The sequence below is a fragment of the Lutra lutra genome, chromosome 13 (genome assembly GCF_902655055.1).
Source record: "Lutra lutra chromosome 13, mLutLut1.2, whole genome shotgun sequence".
In the NCBI taxonomy this organism is placed as follows: Eukaryota; Metazoa; Chordata; class Mammalia; order Carnivora; family Mustelidae; genus Lutra; species Lutra lutra.
This window is the reverse complement of record NC_062290.1, coordinates 62,566,857-62,592,259: the sequence shown is the minus strand read 5'-3', so window position 1 is coordinate 62,592,259 and position 25,403 is coordinate 62,566,857. Positions and strand designations below refer to the sequence as shown.

Here is a 25,403-nt window from a genome sequence, read left to right as displayed (position 1 = left end):
CAAAAAGAAGCAAATCTTGAGTCAGCAGTCTGAGAGAGGGAAGCGGGAAGCGAACAGAAAGCAGTAGCTTGTCCTGTAGGCAAAGGTTACCAGTATAGGTTACACTATATGCAATTGCTGATGTTTCACAGGTTTTTTTTAACCCCAAAGGGGTAGTTTCATATAACTTAACCTAACAGCAGACCTTTTCAGGATCCAACCGAGCCTGAGTCGGCTCAAGGCAGAATGTCCAAAGGGACTAGAGGGATAATGGCTCCTAGTGCCTCTGGTTCCCAGCAGAGCCAGACAGGGAGTGTCCCCAGAGGAAAGCATCCCGCATGTGGACAGAACTCCTACAGAGTGAGGTTAGGCATGTGAGCCACCATGAATGAGAGTCAGCTGAAACAAGGAACAACAGGCTTAGACACCCTGTCCCCCGCTCCCTGACGAAGGACTTCAGAAGTTAAAATCATAAACACAAAATGGAATCTCATACACCGAGTTTTCTGGTCCAAATGGAACTGAATTAGAAATAAGTTACAAAAGATAAATTTTAAATCCCCCTTGAGGAGTATCTCACCAGCAGCCCACAATGAGATACCACCACGACCACCAGATCGGGGAACTAGGAGGAGCTAGGAATCGTGAGTGGTGGTGAGGATGCAGAGCCTCGTGAACTCTCAGATGCTTCCAGGGACAGGGTGAACTGTCGCCTGTGTTTTGGAACCACACGTGGCAGTTTCTAGTAGAGAGGAAAATACACACACCCTGCGACCCCGAGATTCCACTGCGAGGTATGTCCACGCAGTGTTTCTGTGCGCCAGGACACAGTGACGACACTGTGAGTAGCATTGTGATTCATATTGTCACCGAACTGCAAAAACTCAAATGTCCAAAGAATTACATGAATAAATAGTGATGTATCCATACTAGGGAACGTACATAATCATGAAAAGGAAACAACATACATACATACCACAACATGGATGAATCTTTTTTTCTTTTAAAGATTTTATTTATTTATTTGACAAGGAGAGAGAGATTACAAGTAGGCAGAGAGACAGGCGGGGGGGGGCGGGAAGGGGGAAGCAGGCTCCCTGCTGAGCAGAGAGCCTGATGTGGGGCTCAATCCCAGGACCCTGAGATCATGACCCAAGCTGAAGGCAGAGGCTTAAACGACTGAGCCACCCAGGCACCATTTTTTTAAAGATTTATCTATTTTTTTAAATTTTTGTTTTTATTTATTTTTTTAAAAATATTTAATTAATTTATTTATTTGACAGAGAGAGAGATCACAAGTAGGCAGAGAGGCAAGCAGAGAGAGAGGAGGAAGCAGGCTTCCCGCTTAGCAGAGAGCCTGATAGGGGCTCGATCCCAGGACCTTGAGACCATGACCTGAGCTGAAGGCAGAGGCTTAACCCACTGAGCCATCCAGGTGCCCCAAGATTTATCTATTTTAGAGAGAGAGAGCAGGAGGAGGGGCAGAGGGAGAGGTAATCTCAAGCAGACTACGCACTGAGCACGCACGGCCCCCCATATAGAGCCCGACACGGGGCTCGATCTCATGACGCTGAGATCAGACCTGAGCTGAAGCCAAGAGTCGGGATGCTCAGCCGACTGCACCACCCAGGTGTCCCAAACATGGGTGAATCCTAATGACAGTTTTGAGGGAAAGATACCAAACAAATTATAAACTGTCTCCTTCTGTTTATGTAAAGATAGATACAGGCTAAATTAAACTCTACCTTAAGGGATGTATAAGTAAGTAGAAAAACTTTAAGAGCAAGCAAGACACTGTCCAGGAAACCAGGATAACTATCACCACCTGAGGGAGGGGGGTATTATGATCGGAAAGGGTCCCATGGTCGGGGGCTGGGGGGGTCTCCTTTGTGTTGCTCATAATAGTTCATGTCTTAGCCTGAGAGGGTGGCAGATAATACGGGTAATTTATTTTCCAGCAATTCATTAAGCTGAACACTTATGTTTTATGCCTTTTTTATATGCTACATTTCACAAGATCGCATACATAAAAGATGATACTATAGAGTTCATGTGATTTTACAGTCCATTGCTGTATAAATTCCAAGGAACCGATTATTTCAATCTTTCGCAAACATTTCTAGAGAATAGGAAAAGAGGGATGGCTCCTCTCCTTGTTCTGTGAGCCAGTGTAACCTTGATTCCAAAACCAGACAAGGAGAGAACAAGAAAGGAAAATGACAGGCCAGCCTCACTCAAGATATATGTAAAATGGCTAGCAAACCAAATCTAGCAGTGAATTTTAAAAAAAGATATATTCTAACCACGTTGGATTTATTCCAGAAACTCAGGACAGTTTAATATTAATAAATCTATAAATGTAAATCATTATATTAACAAAGGAAAAGAGAAAACCATATGGTCATCTCCATAAATACAGGGAAAAAGCCTTGGTAAAGCTCAGTTAACCATTCCTGATACAGATTCTTAGCAAACGAGGAAAAGAGAATTTCACTAACATAAGAAATAGAAGTTTTAAAACCTTTTGTTTAGATTCACCTCTTGCTAACATTCTGCCAGGTTTACTTTTTCTCTTGTATATCTTTCTCTCCATATGCGTATGTATAGAAATTTTGTTTTTGGTCCAGAATCCAGCTGAGAATCGTTCATTGTATTTGGTTGTCAAATCTCTTACTCTACTTTATTTCGTGATACTGACATTTTTAAGGAGCTGAAGGACAGCTATTTTGCAGAACATTTTAAAATTTGGATTTTTGACATTTTTTTCCTCATGATGAGATATATAATACACATTTGGGGCAAGAATGTTAAACAAATGGCACTGTATCCTCAGTTGATTACATCCTGTGACATGTCAGTTTGTCCTATTATTGGTAATAATGGTGATATTTGATCTCCTTGTTAATGTGGTGCAAACATTTATAAAGGCGGAATGTTAGAAATAGCCATTTAGGGATGCCTAAATGGGTGGCTCTGGCGTTAAGCATCTGCCTTTGGCTCAGGTCATGATCTTAGGGTCCTGGGATCGAGCCCACTCAGTGGGCAGCCTGCTTCTCCCTCTCCGACTCCCCCTGCTTGTGTTTCCTCTCTCGCTGTGTGTGTCTCTGTCAAATAAATAAAAAAAAACTTTTAAAAAAGAAGAAGAAGAAAAAGAAATATCCCTTTAAAATCAGCAATGAGCTTAATGGGTCATGCTGGCTGGCACCATAGGGCTGAAACACAAATTAAAGATGTAAGGATTAAAAAGGAAGACATAAAACCACTCTTATTTATAGATTGATTGCATACATAGAAACTCCCCCCAAAATCTGTGGTCAAATTATTAGAAAAATAGTAAGAGCATTTGGAAGGTGGCTGGGTACAAAAAGTCAGGACACAAAAATGAATTGCATTTTTGTATATCTAGAACACTTAGAATTTGTAAACATTTGCAGTGGAATAAAAGAAGATTGGATATGGAGGAATAAACAAGGCTTAAAAGGAGAGAATTACAGAGCATTCTTGAAAGACCAATGTTAAAGGTTAATATATGCTTCTACCTGTGATGAATTCAACTGCTCATTTCACTGTTCTGGCCATTACCTTTATGATAGCCTAAAATCTTTGCTAATTTGGTAGAGGAAAGAGAATATCTTGTTTTAACTTATGATTTTTTTTTAAATGAAAACCAGACATTTTCCCACACATTTGCCAATTAGTCATTTCTTTTGTGACTAGTCTCTGTTGATTTACTTAGGGGCAAGACTTACTGATCTCATTAATTTGTATGTACTTACTTTAGATCAGAGATATTAATCCTTTGCCTGCCATTCTTTTAATAAATATCATTTTTTGCCTATTGTTAAAAAAAAAAAGAAGACCAATGTTAAAGATGACCCAAGTAAATGGAAATATGTACCATGTTCATGAATAGCCTCTCTTTCTCCCTCTCCTAAATCTCCCCAACATTCTCCTTTATAGGATATATTCCACAGCATATTCCTTTCTTAGGACACCATAACATGATTACTTCGCATTAGAGTCATTTATGTTCTTCTGCTAGTACCTCCTAACCTACTTGGAATAGTTGGGGGTTGGGGAGACAACTGGTACTTCGTGTGTGTGTGTGTGTGTGTGTGTGTGTGTGTGTGTATGTATGTATCTCACATTTTGGGCATGTGGTTAGTGCTCATAAATTTTCATTGATTGAACAAATTACCCAGGGATTATTCATCTGAATAAATACAGAGAACATCACAAAGGGAATGTCACCAGCCAAGGTGTGGAGGTGAGACTGTACATATGCCCAAGGCAGTAATGCAGAGAACGGTCTGGCCAGAACAAATGAATGCTCTGTGTCAAAGGCGAGGAAGGGAAGTCCTTGGGGAAGTTGATTCGGGCCAGATGAGAAGGGTCTTGAATGCCAGGCTAAGAAGTGTAAACGGTATTCTAGAGCTGAGGTTTTTCAAGCTGGGGAGGAACAAGCGTAAAATGGGATTTCTGCAAAGACTTGAACTTGAAGATCAGAGTTCAGAGGTTCCCTGGAGATGACCCATTTGACTTGTTTCTCCCACGCTTTGGGAGCTTTTAAAAGATTCTACCCGTCAAACAGACTAGATTCGTAATTAATTAAATAATTAGTGTATTTTTCAGATTTTTATTACTCAGCCTCTTTCAGAGCTATCACAATTTCTAACTCAATGAACTACCGATTATAAATAGGTACTAACAACTGACTTAAGAAAAGAAGTTGCTTTGATGAGATGGAGTGTGGACCTGGGTAGGGAAAGTGGACCTAATTTAGAAAGATAGGATGAGGGGGTGCCTGGGTTTTCCAGTTGGCTGAGCATCTGCCTTCAGCTCAGGTCATGATCCCGGCATCAGGCCCTGCACTGGGCTCCCTGCTCAGCAGGGATCCAAGCATGCCAGGAGCTGGGGAGTCACAAATCAGAGCTCACGCCTGCATGTCAGAACACAGATGCTGATTCAGCGGGTCCGAAGCAGGGCAAGGCACTTCGCATTCCAGCCAGCTCCAGACCTGAATTTCAAATAAACAGCGAATAACTTTTTTTTTTTTTTGCTTATTTTTTTTCTTTGTACTTTTTTGTGTTGAGAGCATTTATACTTTTTTGTGTTGAGAGCGTTGTAGATTCACATGCAATTATAAGACCTAACACACAGAGCTTCTGTGTACCCTCTGCCCAGTTCCCCCAACAGAAACATCTTGCAAGACTAGAGTACAGTATCCAAACCAGGATATGGACGCAGGTACAGTCTAGAAGCTGAACGCTGCCTCCAGCACAAAGATCCCTCCTGCTGCTCTGCCGCCCTCCACCTCCACCCTCTCCTTAACCCCTGACAACCACTCATCTGTTCTCTTTTTTGAGCCTTGTGCCATTTTAAGAATGTCGTGTAAATGGAACCATACAACGGTAACCCTTTGGGCTTGACTTCTATCACTCAGCATAATTCCCTGGAAATCCACCCAGGGATGGGTGATCCAGGATGGACCAATAGCACCTCCTTTTTCTGTTGCTGCGGAGTATTAAGTGGTGTGCAGACATTTGTTTGACCAGTCACCTGCCGAAGGCCACCGTGATTTGTTTCCAGTTTGGGGCTGTTAGGAATAAAGCTGCTATAAATGTTCATGTACAGATTTCTGTGGGGACATGAGTAAGTCTCCTTTTCTCTGGGTGAATGCCCATGAGTGCAATCTCTGGGTCCTAAAGTAGTTTCACATGTTTAGTTTCACTAGAAACTGCCAAGCTTTTTTTTAGTATAAGTAAAATAGTGCGTGGAATGTACTTACTCTAAAGGAATTATTTGTCATTTATCTGAAATTCATACATCCCTGGGCATCCTGTATTTTTATTCGTCAGTTCTGGCCTCCCTCCTCCCAGGGGATGCAGATGCTGTTGGTTTGCAGACTATGTGTGCAGTAGCTAAGCTCTAATCTGGTTCTTTTCATATTTACAAAAGAATTTCAAACACAAAAGTAGATAAGCAATCCTAGGAACCCTTGTATACCCAGATTCTAGAATTTTCAAGGCTTTGCTGCTCTTGCTTCATCCATCCTTTTTTTTTTTCTGAACCATTTTTTAAAGATTTTATTTATTTATTTGCTTATTTATTTAGAGCGTGCAAGAACCCAGGGAGGGATAGAGGGAGGGGAGTGAGTGAATCGGTCAGGCAGACTCCACACAGAGCCCGATGACGTGGGGCTCCTGGGGCTCATGGGGCTTGATCCCACGACCCCGAGATTGTAACCTGAGCTGAAATCAAGAGTCAGCCGCTCAACTGACCAAGCCACCCAGGCGCCCCTTCCTGAAGTATTTTGAAGCAAATCCTGGATGTTTTGTCATTATACCCCCATAAACTTTAGGGTGCAGTTCTAAAAACTAGGCATATTTTCTGACACAACGGCAGTGTGTCATTGGCAGTGTGTCATTGATGGCAGCACTGACAAGAGCTCCGGTGTCACCCGATTCCCAGTGCATGTGGAGATACCCTTGATTGCTTTGCAAATGCCTCTTTGTGCTTGGTTCCTTTGAATCGGAGTCCAGAGAGGTGCAGGCATCACATTTGGTTGTTATTTTCTTGGATAAACACATGCAGTGTGCGCGAGTAGGCGCGGAGTAGGGAGGAAGAGGACACACTTGCTGGGCCTTTGACACAGTGCGTCCTAGCGGACGGGCCTGCAGGGTCAGCAGGGACAGTGCATACGCTGCTGCCTTCCTTGGCCCCTTCTGGGGGAAATACTGACCTGTCGTGCAGATGAGGATGCTGATTCTCAGAGAGATGACATCCCAAAGGCTCCTGAGCCCCGAGGGTGAGGACCAGAACGTGGCTGAGCCCTGGGTGTGGCTGTGGGGCCTCGCTCTCATTTCACTGGCCTGTGTGCGGCTTCTCGGTTTGGGCTCTGGTTTCTAGGAGCTTCTCATCAGTTACCAGGGGTTCCATCCCAGCCAGGCACAGAAAGGTGTCGCTGAACTAGTGCCGTGAAAAGGAAGGGAGAGACAAATTAGCTGAGTATTTCATCGAGTGTGTACGGGAGCATCAGTGTGCATGGTGCCTGGCTTTGCCATGGCGTCCTGGAGGTTATTCTCAGAAGGGCCAGGCTGCCCCAGGGGCCAGGGCACTCTGCAGGCAGCCTCCTTCCCTTCACTGTGACCTAGGGCTGGCCTGTTTGGAGGGAGGCTTCCGCAGCCTGGGCAACAAGGGCTGTGCTCGGGGAACGGAAGCGGCAGCAGCAGCAGCAGGAAGGTCTGGGGACTGGTGAGCCTGGGGCCTGGCTTGCAGCCAAGCCACTCCTGGGGGTGTGTGGGGTGGACTTTGCTGTGAGGTGTGGTGGGTGGGGAGACATGAACACAAGGGCAGGCAGAGCCCTGGGGATAGGCCTGAGGGGTGGACCTCGTCGGAGGAGGCCAGACGGACACTGTGTGCCTGGAGAAAGTGAGGAGCATTGGAGGGCCAGACGGAGTTTCTAAAGCCCGTGTCTGACCATGTCACTCCCCGGCTCAGTCCCCTCCCAGAGCTCCCCATTGTCTGCAGACCAATCCTGCCTTCTCATGAGCTTCTGTCTCTGGCCCAGCCAGCATGTTAAACCTCAGCCTTCCATGGGGCGTACTTACTCCCTCCACACTCAGATTCCCCTTCTAGAAATGCAGGGCTGTGGGCCAGCATAGTGTGTTGCTTTCTGTTTTGTCTTGTTTTATTTTGTTGAAAATCTCTTCCAGTTCCAGGCAGGTCCTCGTGAAAGTGGCCCATGATGCCAGTGCTGACTGTGCCGAGAGGACGGCCAGGGCGAGCAGGCCGTGAGAGGACGTACTCCCACGTCCCAGGGCTCTGCCGCCCTTCGCATGTGACTGTGAACCCCTCTGTTCCCCAGCTGCCGCATTGTACATGGGGATTCTTCACGGGGTGGTTGGGGGATAAATGAAATAATAGGAGCGAAGCGAAGCACCCAGCACAGGCCTGGCACATGGATGACTCCCTGAGTTACAGTCCCTAAAGAACGACGTTTACACACCTGCTCCTTACAGGTTCGTTCACTGGAGTACAGTCTAGGCATGGCTTTATTCACCGAGGGCATCCGGGCACAGTCACCCATCAGGTGTGTAGGGAGAGAGGGCAGACCCCTGCAGAACAGTTTGACATCACACTGAGTACATCCCTGGGCCCCCCGAAGCCTCCTGAGTGACAAGAACACCGGGTCGTTGTAATTCGCTCTAATGAACTTAACACTGGCGAGTTTCCAGAGAGCTTGCCCTGTACCAGGTGCTGTCCTAAGTGCTTTACTTGGAGGAACTTACGTAATTGCTCACACCCTGCAACGTCCTACTATTGCCATTTCGTAGATGGGGAAAACTGAGGCATAGAGCACTGAGGTCACTTGCCCAAAGTCACACAGATAAGTGCTGCAGTAGGGACTTAAACCCAGGAAGCTGGAGTCAGCCTGCCCGCCTCACCTCTTCTACATGGCGCAGCCCGCTTGTGCCTGTGCCTACCACCCCTGCCTCCTGTGTCCACCCTGGGCAGTTGGAAGGGCCCCTGGAAGCTGTGACACTGTTGTGGGGATGGCTGCATCCCTGCGAGTGCTGGGGTTGTAGCAATGGCCTCACAGCTGTCCCATCCCAGCAGCTGAGCTCTGCCCCCCTCAGAGTATCCCCCACCTGCACGGCTCTGCCCTCTGTCCACTGTCCCATCCACTCCGCCTACCTCAGGGCAGCCCCACTGAGACTTGGAAGTGGCATGTCTCCAGGCTTGAGCGGCTGGCTCCTGCCCCCAAGCCCAGGCTCCGGCAGTCTGCGAGGAGAGCAGGGGTGCCCCCCTGATTTAGAGCTGTGTTCCCCGTAAATCAGAGGCCTGTCCCCGGCTGACTGCTGGCCTAGTGGACTGAAAGGCGGAAGTGGCCTCCTGATTATAAATGTCCCTGTCATGACAGGGCTTTCAGCAGCTCAGTCTCAGCCCAGGAGATGGGCTAATGATGTCTGGTAATGTCAGACCTCAGCTCTGCCTGCAGGCAGAGCAGCCCTGGGCAGAACGGACTGCCATCCCTCGTCCTCTGAAAACGCAGAGAAGTTGCCTGCGCTGGGTCTCTGTTTGGGAGGCCTGGGAGGAGTGCTGGCCTGGCTGGGCTATGCCTGACCCAGAAGCATCTCCCGGGTCTGCCGCACCCCCCGCAAGCCTCCGTGCTGCTCTGAAGGCAGCCACATGTCTTACGAGAAACCTTCCAGACAAAAATTAGGGTAGGGCTGTGGGCCAGAGAACAACTGGGTGTGCCAGAGCAGAAGACCCAGTGTGGCTCATGCCCTTTGACCCAGGAAATGGCCTAAGAGAAGGAAAGGCTGTGTGAGGAAGGGGGCAGGACACAGAGCAGGGCTGAGAGCCCTCCCACACGGCAAGGGCAGGGCACACTCACACCTGCGAGCCCCCGCCCTGGGCTGCAGCCCTGCCCCAACCCCCCATGTTTCCTGGGACCCTATGCAAATCCCTCTGGGCTGGGCCCCTGAGCAAAAGCTGCTGGCCCTTATTCCAGGTCTCTGAGAGCCCTTCAAGATCTGCAGGTTTAGGGCGCCTGGGTGGCTCAGTGGGTTAAGCCGCTGCCTTCGGCTCAGGTCATGATCTCAGGGTCCTGGGATCGAGTCCCGCATCGGGCTCTCTGCTCAGCAGGGAGCCTGCTTCCTCCTCTCTCTCTCTGCCTGCCTCTCTGTCTACTTGTGATCTCTCTCTGTCAAATAAATAAATAAAATCTTTATAAAAAAAAAAAGATCTGCAGGTTTAGAACACATTTTTGGCTAATCCGGGAAGGACCCATCTTTTCACAAAGTTTGGAGTTTTGTGTTAAATACCTTTCATTTATTGCAAAATAAATGTTTTTGCAATGGTTTTATAGAAAGTGGAGAAAATTTAAAAACCATGGAAGATGATTAAACTACCCATTTTCCACCATCTGGAGGTAACCATGAGTAACATTTTAGAGCACTTCCTTCCAGGCTTTTTTCCCCTCATTTTTGATACACTCGGGCAGGCACACACACAAACACGCTCTTAACAAAAGCTGTTGTTCTTTGAGCGCTTAGTGTAGGACATCCCTGTTTGGCTTTTCATGCACAGTATTTCATTTTACCCTCGTAACAGCCCTGCGAGGAAGAGATGATTCTTCACATTTTACACGTGAGGGGGAAAGTTTGCAAGATTTGAGCAGGGACAGGACATGATCAGATTTTACATTTCTGAAAGCTCACCCATGACAGCGTGCAGAAGGGCCCGGAGGCTAGGTGAGAGGCTGGTGGCTGGATCAATGGTCCTGTGCAGACCTGGGCCAGGACCCACAGGTGCACCTTCTCTTCCTCCAGGCCTGGCTCCAGGCGCCTGCCCACTGCAGGGGGCAGGGAGCACGCACCTCTCTTCCTTGTTGAAGGGCCCAGATGCACCTCACACATCGCTCACAAATGACTCAAGTCCAGACTCTTCCCTTTTCTCTGTCTGAATGTATATCTGAGGGTATAATCTTTTTTTCTGATGCATTTGAGGATAAATTACATATTTCCTTGACCTCTACCCTAAATACTTGAGTGTGTCCTGAAAGTAGGAATATTCTCTTATATCACTGTATTCCATTATCAACTTCTGGAAGTTTAACATTGTGGTCGTACTTGAACCTACCTTTCATGTTCCAGTTTATCCAATAATGCCCCGTGGAGAGTTTCCCCTCCAGTGTGGGATCCCGTCAAGGGTAAAATGTCTGCTACCCTTTCCCGAAGGGCAGGAGCTAGATTAGGCGGAGTATTTGTGAAGGGGAGCCCAGGACCACTGCTTGTGTTTGCAGAGCTACTACGATGGGTGCATAAGTCTCTGTGAGCCAGGGCCTCCGCGTCTGTTTGCTAGTGTGCCAGAGGGACCTGGAGGCCTTTGTCCATTCCTGTGGCAGCTGTGGCTTGGAAGCCTTATGAAGCCAGATGGGAGACACCACTGCATCTTTGCTTAGTCTCAGTGGGGCACTGTCTTGGTGGTTTCTGCAGAGCTGGGAGTGGTGAGGGAAGGAGAGGTGGTGGGTGTTCCTTGAGTCTGTCCTATTCCTAAAAGATCTTTTATAAAGACCCTGAAACCATCTATGCTGCTGGTTCATGTACTACACCTTATGCCGCCACCACCTTGCGCAGGGCCTGTCCCTGTGTATGTCGTGGATGTTGGCCGGTTTTCTTCTCAGCTGTCTCTTCCTCATAGATGGAAAACTGGGTTGCAGAGCCTTCGGGGGTTGGGGCAGGGGGACTTAAGCACCTGGGGTGGGATCGTGGATGTGGACAAAGCCTGTATTGCCAGGCAGGGGGCCTGGGTCCTGGCGCCTGTTCCGCAAAGCCATGCAGTGCGATGTGTGAAAAGAGAGTGCTGGTCACTGCCAGCTCTGGGCTTCTATGACTGAACCCATGTGGCAGTCCCACGACCTAGGAAACCCAGGAATGTATGCAGAGCTGGAAGTCTCCACTTGGGGCATCCGTCCTCCCAGTACCCACACAGCAATTCTCAGCAGGCCAAGAGGGAGGGGAAGGAGGTGCTCGCTTTTTCTTTTTAATTGAAATACAATTCACATACCATGAAATTCACCATTTTAAAAAAATGTATGATTCAGTACGTTTTTAATATAGTCACGTGCTTGTCCAAACATCACAAAATCATTATGCAAAATACTTTCATCACTGCACAAAGAAACAGCATACCCATCAGCCGTCACTTCCTCTTGCCCCAGGTCCCGCGCAACCACTAATCTGCTTTCAGTCACTATGGATTGACCTGTTCTGGAATTTTCATAGGTATTATCCAGGGTTCTGAGTATCGGGTACCAAAAGATGTATTAAGTTGCTCTTAACAGTGAAACCAAAGCTGGTCATTTATGTGGAATCCTGCAATGTGTGGCTTTTGGGGTCTTTTTTCGCTTAGCGTGTTTTCAAGATTTGTCCATGTCAAAGAGCGTGTTGGTTTTTCGTTCCTTTTTTTTTTTTTCCAGCCATATAATATTCCATGGTGTGAATACACCACATTCTGTATATTCATTCGTCCGTTGATGGACATTTGGGTTGTTTCCACCTTTTGGCTATTATGAATAATGCCGCTACAAACATTGGCGGATGAGCTTTTTGTAGGCCTGTGTTTTCATTTTTCTTGGGGATCTACCTCGGGGTGCAATGGCTAGGTCACGTGGTAACTGTGTTTAGCCTAGTAGAGAGCGCCTGTTTTCCAAACCAGCTGCACCGTTTTTGCATTCCTACCAGCGGTGTCTGAGGGGAAATAGCCTTTGACTGAAAACCTGCTATGCGCTAGGCACTGTGCTAGACCCTTTCCACACCTCCTCTCCTGAGATCTTCACATGAACCCCAGGAAATACCTATTATTGCCTCCATTTTACTGAGGAAGACACTGAGGCCCGGAGAAGTGGCGTGAGTCCCCCAGCATCACCAAGAGAACAGTGGTAGGGCCTAGATTGACACCCTGTCTGTCCCTTACGTTTTCCTGCCTACTGCGTGATTGCTGCCTGCCGAGTGACCGTCCCCCATGCTTATGTGGGATTAGGCCCTCTTCTCCCCAACACTCCTGGGCACTGTTTTGCAGACGGGAAAGTTGGACCCCCACTACCCAAGGGTCTGCGGGCACGGAGGGAACGTCTTAGACATCAAGTGGAATCCTTTTAATGATTTTGAGATCGCCTCCTGTTCTGAAGATACCACAGTGAGTGTCTGCGTGAGGCGGTTCCCTTTCCCGGGAGGAGCGGGCTGGGGGCATGGGGAGGTGGACTGATGGGTGTCTGTTCTTAGCTCGGATGCTCCTAACCCCCTGATCCTTCATGAGGCGAGGTCAGTGTGGGGGGAGGGCTCAGGGAGATTGTGCAGGAGAAAGTCTGGGCTCTGGGACTTGTCCGCACGCCCAGCATACCCGCAGCACCTTATCTGGAGCCTCTGGCACTCATGGGGTTGCCGTCCTGGTTTTAAATCCTGGTGACCAGGAAATAAATATGTGTTGAATTGAAAGCAAAGTCTGCCTGAAAACCCTGTGTATCTCTGAGGGAAAGCAGGCATACAGTCACCCAGGGGCCTGAGAGCTCTGAATGACAACGGAGAACATCAAGTTTCTGCCATCCCCTCTGTGTCACCCCCTGCCCACCCCCAGCTCCATTTGTATGCCTCCGTTACTGGGAGCTGACTTTCTACTGTGGAAGCTCCTTCCATCCTCGACAACGCTACTCTGAAAGGAAGTCCCAGCTCCTCTTCCCAGGCCCTTCCTATGGGAAGGCCCCTAGGCCTTGACCCCATTCAGCCTGGCCTTCTGGCCCTTTATTTTTCCTCTTTCAGGCCATCCAAGGGGGCCACTCCAAAGGAAAGACTTTGGCCCTACCCTGTCCTCCTCCAGAAACTGCACTGGCTCCCTAGTACTCTGATGATAGAGCACAAACTCTTGCTCCTGGCCTTTGAGGCTCTAACCTGAGCCTTTGGGACTAGGAAGAGGTAGATGACTGTCCTTGGAGAGATAGCCTAGGCTGGGAGGTGGGTTTGATCTGACATCCAGCCTGGGAGTCAGGCCTGTGGCCCGCCCAGCTGCCCACAGTGTAGGCCATTAGGATGGCAAAGATTATCAGGAAGCAGATTTGGACGCCTGGGCTCAACTCTGGCAATGCCAGCCCCTACTTGGGCTGGAAGACCTTGGCAAAGCCTCTGTCCCTCTGAGGGTTCCAGAGAGATGGAGACAGAGAGCACTCCCCTGGCCCTTCTGCTGGGCACTGCCAGTTCTGTGGCTTAGGGTGGCCTGGGTACCAGGTGACCCTGGCTAACAGCTCCCCTTACCCTCTCTGTATCTCCCCTGAAAGATTAAGATCTGGGACATCCCCAAGCAACTGCTGACAAAGAACCTCACAGCCTGCAAGAAGGAGCTAATGGGCCACACCCGCAGGGTGGGCCTGGTCGAGTGGCATCCCACGGCTGCCAACATCCTCTTCAGCTCTGGCTACGACTTCAAGGTGGGTCCATGCTCTCATTTCCTGGGGCCACCCTAACATGACCGCACTGGGCACTTGAGACAACAGAAATTTACCCTCACATCTTTCTGGAAACCAGAAATCGAAAATCGAGCGGTCCCTCGAAGACCCTAGAATGCTTCCTCCTGTGCCTCTTAGAACTTCCGATGGCTCCTGGCATTACCTGAGCTGCACCTGTGTCACTTCGGCCTGCCTCCAGCTTCGTGCAGGCTTCTCTGTGTTTCTGTGTGTCCTCTCATCTTTGGAGCAGGACGCTTGTCAGCGGATGTAGTGTCTACCCCAGTCCATATGACCTCATCATAATTATTTACATCAGCGAAGACCCTGTTTCCTAATAAGATCACATTCTGAAGCCCCAGTGGACATGAGTTTTTGCAGTGGCGGGGGACAATGTACAACCCCTTAGTCGTCCTGGAGGGGTTGGGCTGGATCCTATCCAGAGAAGCTTCCCACTGCCCCATTGACAGCCAAGCTGGCAGTCTATGGGCCCTGGGGATGGGGAAAATTCATGGTAGAGGAGCCCTGGATTCTATTTCAACTCAGTCTCTGCCTTGCAGTAGGAACTAGGAAAGTCCCTTGTCTTCTCTAGGCCTCAGTTTCTCCTTTTGTACACGAATGGGGTCGGTGTGACCATAGCTGTGACTTTGAAACTCTTCCCTTCACAACATAGGGCTTTATGGAAGCACTTTGGGGACCTCGCTAATGGATCAAGGGTGGGATGGGAGTGGTTGACAGAGCCTCTGACCGCCTTCTGATCAGAAGTGCTCTTTCACCTGTGTATGTAGGCTGTGTCTGCAGGGCCACCGTATATGGTTGTACACGGAACTCTGCACACAGCTCCACGGGGTGCAGGTCACGTCACGGGCTATGGGAATAGATCTCCCTGGAGCTGTGCAGTGCACAACCTCTGCAGCTAAATGTGGCAGCCCTCTATCTGTGTGAGGTGGAAACTGCTGCTAATAAGTGTGTGAAAGCCCCTGGACTAGCTCATCTCTGGGGTCCTCCCAGCGTGGATGGTTTGTCACTCCAAAGCAGATGGTGTTTTCTTTTTGCCGCCAGACAGCCTGACTCCCAGCTTCCCCTCCTGCCACGTGGCAGCTTCAGCCAGCAGATCCATCCTCCCACCCAAGGTTTCTTGGCCAGACTGCCATCTGTGGCTTCCCTCCTGGGGATACCGTGTTTCACTGCAGCCTGGCGGGCGTGCGACTGTGGGATCCTGGGGCGGGGGTGGCCACTATGCTCAGAAACAGCTCATTGCGGTGCAGGTGATGGTCTGGAACCTGGACACAAAGGAGTCTGTAATCATGAGCCCCGTGAGGACGATTACCTGCCACCAAGGTGTGATCCTCTCCATGTCCTTCAACACCAATGGCAGCCTGCTGGCCACCACCTGTAAAGACCGCAAGCTTCGGATCCTCGACCCCCGGGCCGGGGCTGTCCTCCAGGTCTGTGCCGGGCTGGGGTCTGGCTTGGGGGCAGAGGAGCAAGGGGCGGTGAGGGCCTGCAGGAGGCTAGTAATGCTGTGGGCATTGTGGCCAAGCCTTCACATGTGCTATCTCTCTGTCCTCTTGGCCCTGCTGGGAGGTGGGATGTGTCACCTGCATTCTTTGGATGAGAAAACGGAGGCTGAGGAGAGGTCAGGTGATTTGCCCACCTTGAAAGCTGAGTTTTGAACCTAGTTAACTCCAGAACTTGCCAGTGTGCCTTAGTTCTGTCAGGAGGCATGTCACTCCTGCCAGTCTGCTGTGTGACCAAAGACAAGCACTTTCTGTTCTCTGAGCCTTCGCTTCCTTATCTGCAACAGTAGGCTGTCAGTCCTTCCTCTAGAAGGATTGAATGAGGTAACTCAGGTGACAGTGCCCGCCCAGCCCATTGCCTTGCATACAGTGAACACTCGGGATCTCTCAGTACGAGCACAGAGGTGCGCTAAAGTTTGCCTCGATCGTAGCTCAGAAAAAGCTCAGCAAAAATAGTAGTTGAGCCCCAGATGGATGGGAGGATCTCTGGAAGGCTTCCTGGGGGAGGTGTCTCTGGAAAGAGATTCTTTAAGCAGAGCTAGGTAGTGAACAAGGAAGGCATTTCAGTAGCGCCGCAGCAGCAGCAAAGGCAGGAAGGCCAGGGACCCTAGCTGTGGCCCGAAAGCCCCTGACCACACATGTCCATCTAGGAAACCAGCTGCACGGGGCACCGGGCCAACAAGGTGCTGTTTCTGGGGAACCTGAATAAGCTTCTGTCCACGGGCACATCCCAGTGGAACAACCGGCAGTTGGCGGTGTGGGACCAGGTGAGTCTCCCGTGCAGCCCCACCCTGCCCCTCACTGTCGCCTACAGCTGAGTGCTGGCTTCATTCACTCACTCATTTGTTCATGCCCTTCCTCGTTGCCCAAGCATGTACTTAGCAGAACCAGCCGGTGCTAAGGGTGCTGGGATGCAAACCGGGGGGCTGCTCAGACTTTGCGCATCTTCTCGTTTGAGGAGGGAGTAGCCGTGGTGTGGGGGTCAGGGGGAGGTGGCCGTGTCGGGACCAGGACGAGGGGTGGGCGTGGGAAGAGAGAGAGGAGATGTCTTTCTGGACAGAAGGAACAGCTGGAGTGAGGGCTTGGAGGCAGGTGGGCAGGAGCAGCAGCTGAGGAGGTAAGGGTAAGGGCCAGGCCAGGCACTGCAGGAGCACATGGCTAGAGTTTCAAAGACTGGACACATCGCTTCCTCTCTCTGACCTCCTCTTCCATCTTTTACAACAAATAATCAGACAAGCAGGGGAGGGCTGGTGTGCGATCAGGGGTGTGAGAGGTGATGGGTTGGAGGCAAAATGCCTGCAGGATAAAAGGGGGTGGTCTCTCTCCCTCTGTCTCCTTCCCTCTCACATGCACGCGTGCGCACACATACTCACCCAGAGCCCCTTGGCAGGGATTCCCATCTCCAGGAACACCACTGAGGACCTCCAGGAGTGACCCACAGGCCTTCCTGGTCTCCTTTCCTTGTAGGACAACCTGTCCCAGCCTCTCTTCGAGATGGACCTGGATGGCTCCTCGGGCGTGCTGTTTCCATTCTATGATGCGGACACCAACATGCTCTATGTGGTGGGGAAGGTGAGCCTGGCGTGGGAGGGAGGGGGCCGCCTGAGCCCCTGAGGCAGGGAGCAGGGCTACCCCAGCCTAGCCCTACCGCTAGCCAGACAACAACCAGGGGCCCTGGGGATTCAGGCCAGGGAGAGGGATGGGCAGGGCTTTTTGGACACGGTCTCCCTGCAGTGGGCACGTACCCTGTCCCACCATCCTGGCTCCCAGGGAACACCCAGGGCCAGGGCTTTGTTCAGACACCCCAGGCTTGTCGCTCCTCAGGTCTGGGACCAGACGAGGAGGCCCCATTGGTGTTTCTCAATAGGGGTACCTTAGAATTTGGGCTGGAGCAGGTTTTCATTGGGTAGGACTAACTGGTACTTGGCATCGTAGCTCCTCCCCACCAGTGCCTGGAGCAGCACTCCGTCCCTCTCTCCTTTCCCCAGTCACTTAGGACAGCGACAACCAGAAATGCCCCAGAAGTATAAGATCACTGGACGGTCTCAGGACCCACCACTGCTGACCTTTTTGTGCAACTGGGAGTGGGACTCAGGCCTGTACTCCCAGAGTTTCTGCCTTGGAGGCACATAGGTGGGCTTTGGGTCATGGTTGGGGGAATCGAGTGTTGAAATGAGGACCCCTTGCTGCGTTAACGGCAGTTCCCTGGTGTTTTCTTATGTGAGGTGGCTTTGCCAGCCCTTTGGTTACTGTGAATGCCAGGTTTCTGCTGCATGGCCGCCGGGGGCCCTGAGGGGGCGGATGGGACCGGCTCTGAGTTGTACCCTCCTCCTCCTCAGGGAGATGGAAACATCCGCTACTATGAGGTGAGCGCTGACAAGCCTCACCTGAGCTACCTGACAGAGTACCGCTCCCACAGCCCGCAGAAGGGGATGGGTGAGTACGGAACGCTGAGGACACGTGGTGTCTGGGGAGACAGGAGCGAGTCAGATGAGGGCCCCGCCCTGGAGAGGACCCCATATAGGAGGGCAGAAGGTGGATCAACGCAGGCTCATGGGAGTTCTGATGGAGGTGTGTAGGAGGTTCTCTGGGAGCAAGCAGCAGGAAGTCGAGGAAGGCTTCCCAGAGGAGGCAACACTTGAGGAGCCAAAAGGGGAGCAGAGCACAGCCTGGGGAGAGAATGAAGGTGTTCTAGGCCGAGGTGGGGCAGTTACAGCAGCAGCCACAACTAAGAGAGACTGACCTAGGAGAGCCCCTACTCTGTAAATGTATTTGGGAATAGAAAAAAAAATGAAAGAAGACACGTCTCTATGTTGTCTGTAAGAAACCCACTTGAAAATGTAGACACGGCTAGATTAACCACAAAGGGAAGGAGAAGGACACCATGGTAACATTCATCAACAGGACACAGGGGAAGGAGCTCTGTTCAGAGCAGCTCGGGCGCAAGCTGAGGGGGAGGACCAAGTCTGATTACACCAACCCCATTTCCCCAGCACAGGGCCCAGCCCAGCATAGGTATTTGCTTATGAACTGTCTATAGACAGAAGGGGGGTGGGGGGAGGGTGCTCTCTGCTCATGCCCAGGTGTGCACTCTGGCTTCGCCCCTCATCCTGGGTCCCTGTGACCCCAGCCCAGCCAGAACCTCTGAGCCCTCCTTGGCCATCTGCCCACAGGTGTCATGCCAAAGAGAGGTCTCGACGTCACCTCCTGCGAGATCTTCCGCTTCTACAAGCTGATTACAAGCAAAGGCCTCATTGAGCCTATATCCATGATTGTACCCCGGCGGGTAAGGGTGGTGTGGTCATCTATGAGGGAGGCGGGAGCCCCTCTGGAGAAGACATGCCCTGGGAGCTGGAGCCCGGAGCCCATGCCCTTGGGGTAGCAGCAAGGAGGCTGGTGGCTACTCCTCAAGGGAAAGGCCTTTCTCATTGTCAGTGCAGTGTTGCTGGCAGCTAAGGGTCCTGAGACCGAACCGTCTCTGCTCTTGAGTTGCTCTGTGACCTTGGGCATGTCCCTTTGCTGTCTTGGCCTTGGTTTCTTCAACTCCTAGGTGGGGAAATCCTGGACCCCAGCTCCCTTAGGGCCCTCCCATCTGGGCGGCCACTTTGCCACCTCAGTCCTCACTCCTGGCTTCTCCTACAGTCGGAGTCTTACCAAGAGGACATCTACCCGCCTACGGCAGGAGGCCGGCCCTCTCTGACAGCCCAGGAGTGGCTCTGTGGGATGAATAAGGGTAAGGGGGGCAGACAGAAGGCCCCGTGCAAATGTGAGGTGAAATGGAGTGTCCAGTAGTCCCAGGTAGCTGAGAAGGGTTTGGCCTACAGTTGTATTCTCCCATAACTCCTTGTCCTTGACAGTGAGTCCCCATTGGCTAGGATGGTCCCATATGGGTCCGAGAATGGAGGGCTTGTCCTAAGTGGCTCAGGAAAGTCTTTCCAAATCAAGGCATTTTGCTCCATGGAACACTTCTTGAAACTCCAGACTATGCAGCGTGCGTGGGTAGTCTCGGCCCCAAGCCCTTGCCCATCCTCCCATCCCCACCTTTGCAATTACTTTTCAGCCTAAGAGACCCTCTAAGCAGCAGCTCCCCACTGCCCACCCCCGCCCCAGGCCCTTCCTCCCTGTGCTGATACCCTCCCTGCCCTGTCCACCTAAGGGCTACCCCAGAGGAGGCAATGTGTGCTCTTGGCCCCACCCCAGCGGCTGCCTCTTCCTTTGGGTGACACTTGGTCTGTTCCTCTCTGGACTTCTCACCTCTTCTGACTGCTGCTACCTTGTCACCCACCCACCTGGCCCACCCCCCGCCCAGCTTCTCGGGGCTGTTGGGAGGATTCATGAACTGGTAGAAGGCAGAACGCAAGGCATACAGGACTGTCCCTGCAAAGCAAGGACAAGTCTTCCCTGGAGCCATTCGCAGTGTTTGGGGGCAGCTGCATGGCGTGCACTCAGCTGCCCTGGCAAACCAGGCCTTGCTTAGATGATCCCGTGGGGATGTGTTTGCAATCTGGGTGCCCCAGTGTGGGGGCTGGTTCTTGTCTGCATGAGGCCAGAGCTCCACTCCTGTCCATCTGCTCATGAGCCCTCAGTCCTCACACGGCCCTTTGCTTCCCTCCCAGGCCCAGTCATGGTGTCCCTGAGGCCCTGCTCCGAGCTCCTGAGCCCGCAGCCACTGCTCCCAGAGACACCACCCTCCGTCTCCATGGCCCCCTCCAAACAAACAGACAAGGTGGTTGTAGAAGATGGCCGGAGAGCCTTCTCCCGTCTGGAGGAGAAGGTGCCCAGGCAGGGAGCAGCAGAACACAGGCTGGAAGAGAAGACACCTCGGCTCACCAATGGCTTCGACATGGAGTGTCCCCCACCAAAGACAGAGAACGAGGTGGGAACCAGGGGGGCGGTGTGTGCACTGGGATGGTCGGGAGAAAGTGAGCGGTGAAGACAGCCAGCTGTGGGGCCTGGCCTGGCCTCTTGACTTGCTTTGTGACCTCATTCACCAAACAGGCAGTGAGCGCTGTGGTCTGCCAAGATGGCAGGTGTATATCCAGATGGCGGAAAACCGTCTGCAAGATGCTGAGGGTTTGATTCCGTATTAGAGTCCCTCCCACCTCTGACCCTAGGATTTTCTGTTTTCAGAGTCAACATTTGTTAAGTGCCCGCCACGTCCCAGGTCCTGTGGTAGGCACTATGGCTTATGACCTGACTGAATTTTCTCCCCAGCCCTGGGGGTCAGTTTGTAGTGGCTAAAAACACAGGGGCCGGCCCCTCACAGAGGAGTCCTGGTCCTGCCTCTGCTGAACACTGATGGGAGGACCTCAGAGCCAGGGGCTGACTCTCTCTTGGCCTTGGCGGCAGGGGGTGGGGGAAGGGGTACTTACACTACCACCCCCGTAGGGGTGCGAAGATCCTCAGGGGAGCGCCCAGCATCTGCGACGGTTCCCTACACCGCAGCGATGACGCTAACGCCCAGGTTCATCTTCTGACCCCCGGGTTCCTAGAGGAGGAAATTAAAACTCAGAGAGGCTAGGTAACTTGCTGAGGTCACATCATTTAGCTAGTTTAGTGGTGAGAACTGTAGCCTCCAGACTTCAGGGCCAAGCATCCTTTCCTCTATCCCACAGGGCATCTAAGGAGGCAAAAAAAAAAAAAAAAAAAAGTCTGACACATCAAGTCGTTAAGACTTCATTTATTAGGTGAAGAAATGGTTTTATAAAGTTCTGTGCAACATCTGCTCCCTTGAGACTCCACGTGTCTGTGTGGAAAGGGGGCGGTGGTTTGTCCTTCCCGAGGGTGTTCTGGCCCCTCACATCCGGGGCCACCGCATGATCTCTCCCTCTGTTCTGTGCTTTCCCAGCTGCTGCAGATGTTCTATCGACAGCAGGAGGAGATCCGAAGGCTCCGCGAGCTGTTGACCCAGCGCGAGGTGCAGGCCAAGCAGTTGGAGCTGGAGGTCCAGAACTCGCGCATGGGCTCACAGAGGTTCTGAGCAGAGTGCGCTGCCCTCCCCGCCCTCAGGGACACCACTCGGCTCCATGGGGAGGTCCAGAACCAAACCACAAGTCCCCCAAGAACAACCACTATTTCTATATTTTTTACCAGAAAACGAAAACTCTCGGTTGCTGGAAGATTCTAGTGGGAGGGGTGTGGTGCCGTTTTCTACTTGCCTTCTCAAAACAGGTGTCTGAATTGACTCTTTTTAGACAACAACTTGCCTTCGGTTTTGTTCTGTGTTTAAGGGTCCACGGCGAGCTTTCACTTCTCCAGGGAAAGAACACTATAAAGTTAGAGCTCAAAGGGCCCAAGAGGGGAAGCTGCCTGTGATTTTCAAACTGTCCACAGGGTGGGAGGAAGCCTAAGCAGGAGGGCTGTGCCCCCCACCCCCACCCCGTTCCAACCAGACAGCTCCCCTTCTTTCTGATTTATATATTGGCTTCCATGGAACACATAGATCTGTTTCTGAAAAAACATTGAGAAGTTTGAAAAGCAGTGATCTGGCCCAATTCCTCATTTTACAGGTGGGGAAACTGAGGCCCAGAGAGAGATGAGTGACCAGGGTCCACAGAGGGTTCGTGGAAGGGCTGGGTCAAGCTTCTGGTCTGCTGGGTCTGTCTTTCTGCTGCTCCCGGTCTGATGCAGCTCTCAGCCCACAGGGCAGGAATCTGTTTATTCTGGGTTCAGCAGTGACCTCTTACAGGTCCTTGCCTCTCTGGTCTCAGTTTCTCCATCTGAACCTGGGGACCCTGAGGTGTGCTACCCTCTACAGGATCTGCCACCTGAGACAAGAAGCCGTGGCCTTGACCTGAGGAAAACTGCCCATAGTGCAATGATCTGGGTCGGCTGTAGGAACTCACAAGACATTGGTGAACCAGCAGAGGAAGTTTAACTGTGGGGAAATGAGTCAAGCTTCGGCCCAGTGCTAGAACACAGAGAGGAGGCCCACACCATCCTCTCTTCAATCGCCATCAGCCAAGTATGGACAGACACTTATCTCTTTTGTGGGGGAGCAGACATCAGGGTGGTTCCTGTGACCACTTACGGCCACCCCGGAAGCCCTCAGGCCACAGAGCCTGTCCGCTCCGGGATAGAGGCAGGTAGATTTTGGTCTACGAGGTAGGGAGCCCCAGCACTGTGGGATGCCTGCAAAGCCCCGTGGCCACCCCCTTCTGGAGAGGGATGGCTGCACTAGGGAAGGGAGTAGGGTCAGATGACCCTGAAATTCCCTTCTAGCCTGAGAGTAATATGTCCCTCCCTTGTGAATCTGTGTCCTGCGCCCATTCGCTAAGGTTCTTTCTCAGTGGCCAATACACAGCCGAGCTAGAGATGGAGAATGTTGGAAATTAAATGAGCCCTGATGGGATTTTGTCCACTGTACAGGGCAATCCTGGAGCTAAGATGGGGACGGGAGGAGGCCCCACCGCCTGGTAGGTTTCAGCCCAGGCTGTACGTGAGAGTCCTCTTAGGAGGGTTCAAGAAATACAGATGCCTCGTCCCAATCCCAGGCCAGTTGAAGCTGAATCTTTGTGTATATTGTTCTGAGTTCCCAGGTCATTCTGCAGTACAGACTGGAGAGCCACTGAGCTGGCCCATCTGTACCTATCTGCAGTAGAGATGAGGGCAGCGAACGTCAGACCGGCTCTGGGACCTAACTCCCTCCTCTGAATCCGGGCTGGAAGTGTCCTGTGTCTCTGTGGGACCCCTGGCTACAATTCGATGAGGGCTCTGTGACCCCGAGTGCCCCCTCCCCTAGCCATGGCTTGGTCCCCCTGTCTGCCTACACATACCAGACGCCCGCATCCTCTGTCTTGTTGACTTGTCCGTGGGGCTCACCAGAGGCCATGTCCCAGGCGTTGTGAGGGAACAGAGCTCCCCTGGGTGGGGCTGCCTCTCCCATCTCATGGGCAGTCAGCTCTCCACAGTTTACAAAGCCCTTCCACCTCTACTCCCTGGCATGTCCAGCTCTAATTCTAACATGGGCCAGGCGAGCATCGCCCCCCTGCTCAGAATGATGACACTATCCCCATGTCATTCTCAGAGAGTGAAGAAGGATTACTCCCACAGGCACTGGCCGCAAACAGCCGGAGTTTGGGCTGAGTCTGGGGCGCCTCCCGAATGCTCCTCTGCGCAGAACCTTCTCGGGCTCTTAAGAGACCCAGACCTCACGCTTAAAAACAATGTGAAGGCATCTGTGAACAAACTTGTTTTTTTGGGTTTGCTTTTTTTTAAGCTAGAATAAATTATTTAAATTATTTCACAGCAAGGGAGAGGGATAGGTAATTTTTATCAAATATTTTTTTAAGCCATTTTTTAAAATTGCGTTTTTGTTTATGTTCTTGACTGATGAAGCAGAGGTTGCCCAGCATCTGCAGGGCCAGGCCTGCACACTCAGGGCAAAGCAGAATGTGCGCTCATCTCTTTACTAAACCGTCCTCCGGGAGGCCCCTGACCATTGACTCAGGAGCTTTCTGAGAATGAAGACAGCACCAGGAGATGAGCGCTGGGGCGTATCCACCTTAGCTCTACAATAAATGTTCTTCCTGGAACTAAATTTAAGATTGTATCATAGAGGGAAGAAGGAAATCAAAAATAGATCTATGCTTTTAATATGAAACCGTGCCTGAAATAGTTTGATTGTTTTAATGTTGTTTCTGAAATTCCTTTTACCTTTGTAAAAAAAAAAAAAGAAATAAAAATGAAAATAGATATGAAATCGTGCAATGGAAAGAATGTACCAAAATAATAAACAACATCTGCCTAGACATTTTAATACCTGGAGCTTTCCTTTTCTTGATTTGTTCTACAAATACCAATTAAATTATCTACTTGTTTGGACCAGAGACCAGGCTGGAAAACAGATAAAACAGACTTGGTCCCTGCCCTCTGAAGTTTTTAAGTCATGCTTGGAAGGAAGATGAGGGCCAGGTTAGGGGAAGTGTGGGCTGCTCTGGGTGAATAAGCAAGGTGGGCTTCCTGGAGGAGGTGAAATTTAGGCAGACACCTGAAGGATAAATAGAAGTAAGCAGGGCAAAGGGTATTGGGGGAAAAGAGGTCCCAAGCAGAAAAAACTGCCTATTCCTGGCCTAGAAACAAGCAAAAAGTAGAGCATAGACAGGGCAGGGATCAAAGGTATTAAGAGCCAAGGATAGGAACTGAGAATTTTTTTCCAACTTTATTGAGATACGATTGACAAAAGTTGATTATACTTGGATTGTACATGATTTTTAAAGATGTACAATGTGATGATTTAATATATGTATACCTTGTGAAATGATTACCATCAAGTTAATTAACACATTATCTCACATAGTGTGCGGTGAGAACACTTGAGATCAACACGCAGAAAATTTCAAGTATAGTAGTATTAACTAGAGTCACCAGGCTGTACCTTAGACCCCCCAAACTTGGGCGGCGCACAACTAAAAGTCTGTACTCTTTTCCCCCACCTCCAAAGCCCCCCCGCAACCACCATTCCACGCTGTTGCCAGGAGTTCAACTGTTTTTATTTTGTTTTGTTTTGTTTTTGTTGTTGGTGGTGGTGGTTTTTGTTTGTTTTTTGATTCCACATCTATGTGAAACTAAATAGTATTTGTTTTTCCTCCTCCTGGCTTATTTCACTAAGCGTAGTCTGCCAAACTCACCCAGGTGGCAAATGGCAGGATTTCCTTTTTTGGGTCTGAGCAAGGTTTCACCGTATATATACACAGCATTCATTCACGGACGGACACTGGTGGTTTCCACGCCTTGGCTGTTGTGAATAACGCTGCAAGGCACCCCGGAGTGCCGGTGGCTCTCCCAGATACTGACTTCGTAATCTTCCTGTATGTACCCAGAAGGGAGATGGCTTGATCATGGGTTAGGTCCATTTTTCACTTTTGTGAGGAAACTCCATGGTGTTTTTCAGGTTGGCTGTA

At 50.7% G+C, this 25,403-nt stretch overlaps 1 protein-coding gene across 3 annotated transcripts in view; it reads left to right on the top strand.

Annotated features, from left to right (window-relative positions):
* The window catches only part of CORO2A (coronin 2A), a 51,183-nt gene extending 28,530 nt beyond the window's left edge, over nt 1-22,653 (top strand). For all 3 annotated transcript variants that reach the window (XM_047700686.1, XM_047700689.1, XM_047700687.1), the window contains exons 3-12: nt 12,568-12,684; nt 13,817-13,966; nt 15,250-15,429; nt 16,152-16,268; nt 16,969-17,073; nt 17,841-17,937; nt 18,675-18,787; nt 19,144-19,234; nt 20,118-20,377; nt 21,350-22,653. In XM_047700686.1, the coding sequence (XP_047556642.1) occupies nt 12,568-12,684; nt 13,817-13,966; nt 15,250-15,429; nt 16,152-16,268; nt 16,969-17,073; nt 17,841-17,937; nt 18,675-18,787; nt 19,144-19,234; nt 20,118-20,377; nt 21,350-21,481 (1,362 nt within the window). In that variant the 3' untranslated portion in view covers nt 21,482-22,653. The remainder of the gene's footprint in view (nt 1-12,567; nt 12,685-13,816; nt 13,967-15,249; nt 15,430-16,151; nt 16,269-16,968; nt 17,074-17,840; nt 17,938-18,674; nt 18,788-19,143; nt 19,235-20,117; nt 20,378-21,349) is intronic.
* Nucleotides 22,654-25,403: the final 2,750 nt, after the last annotated feature.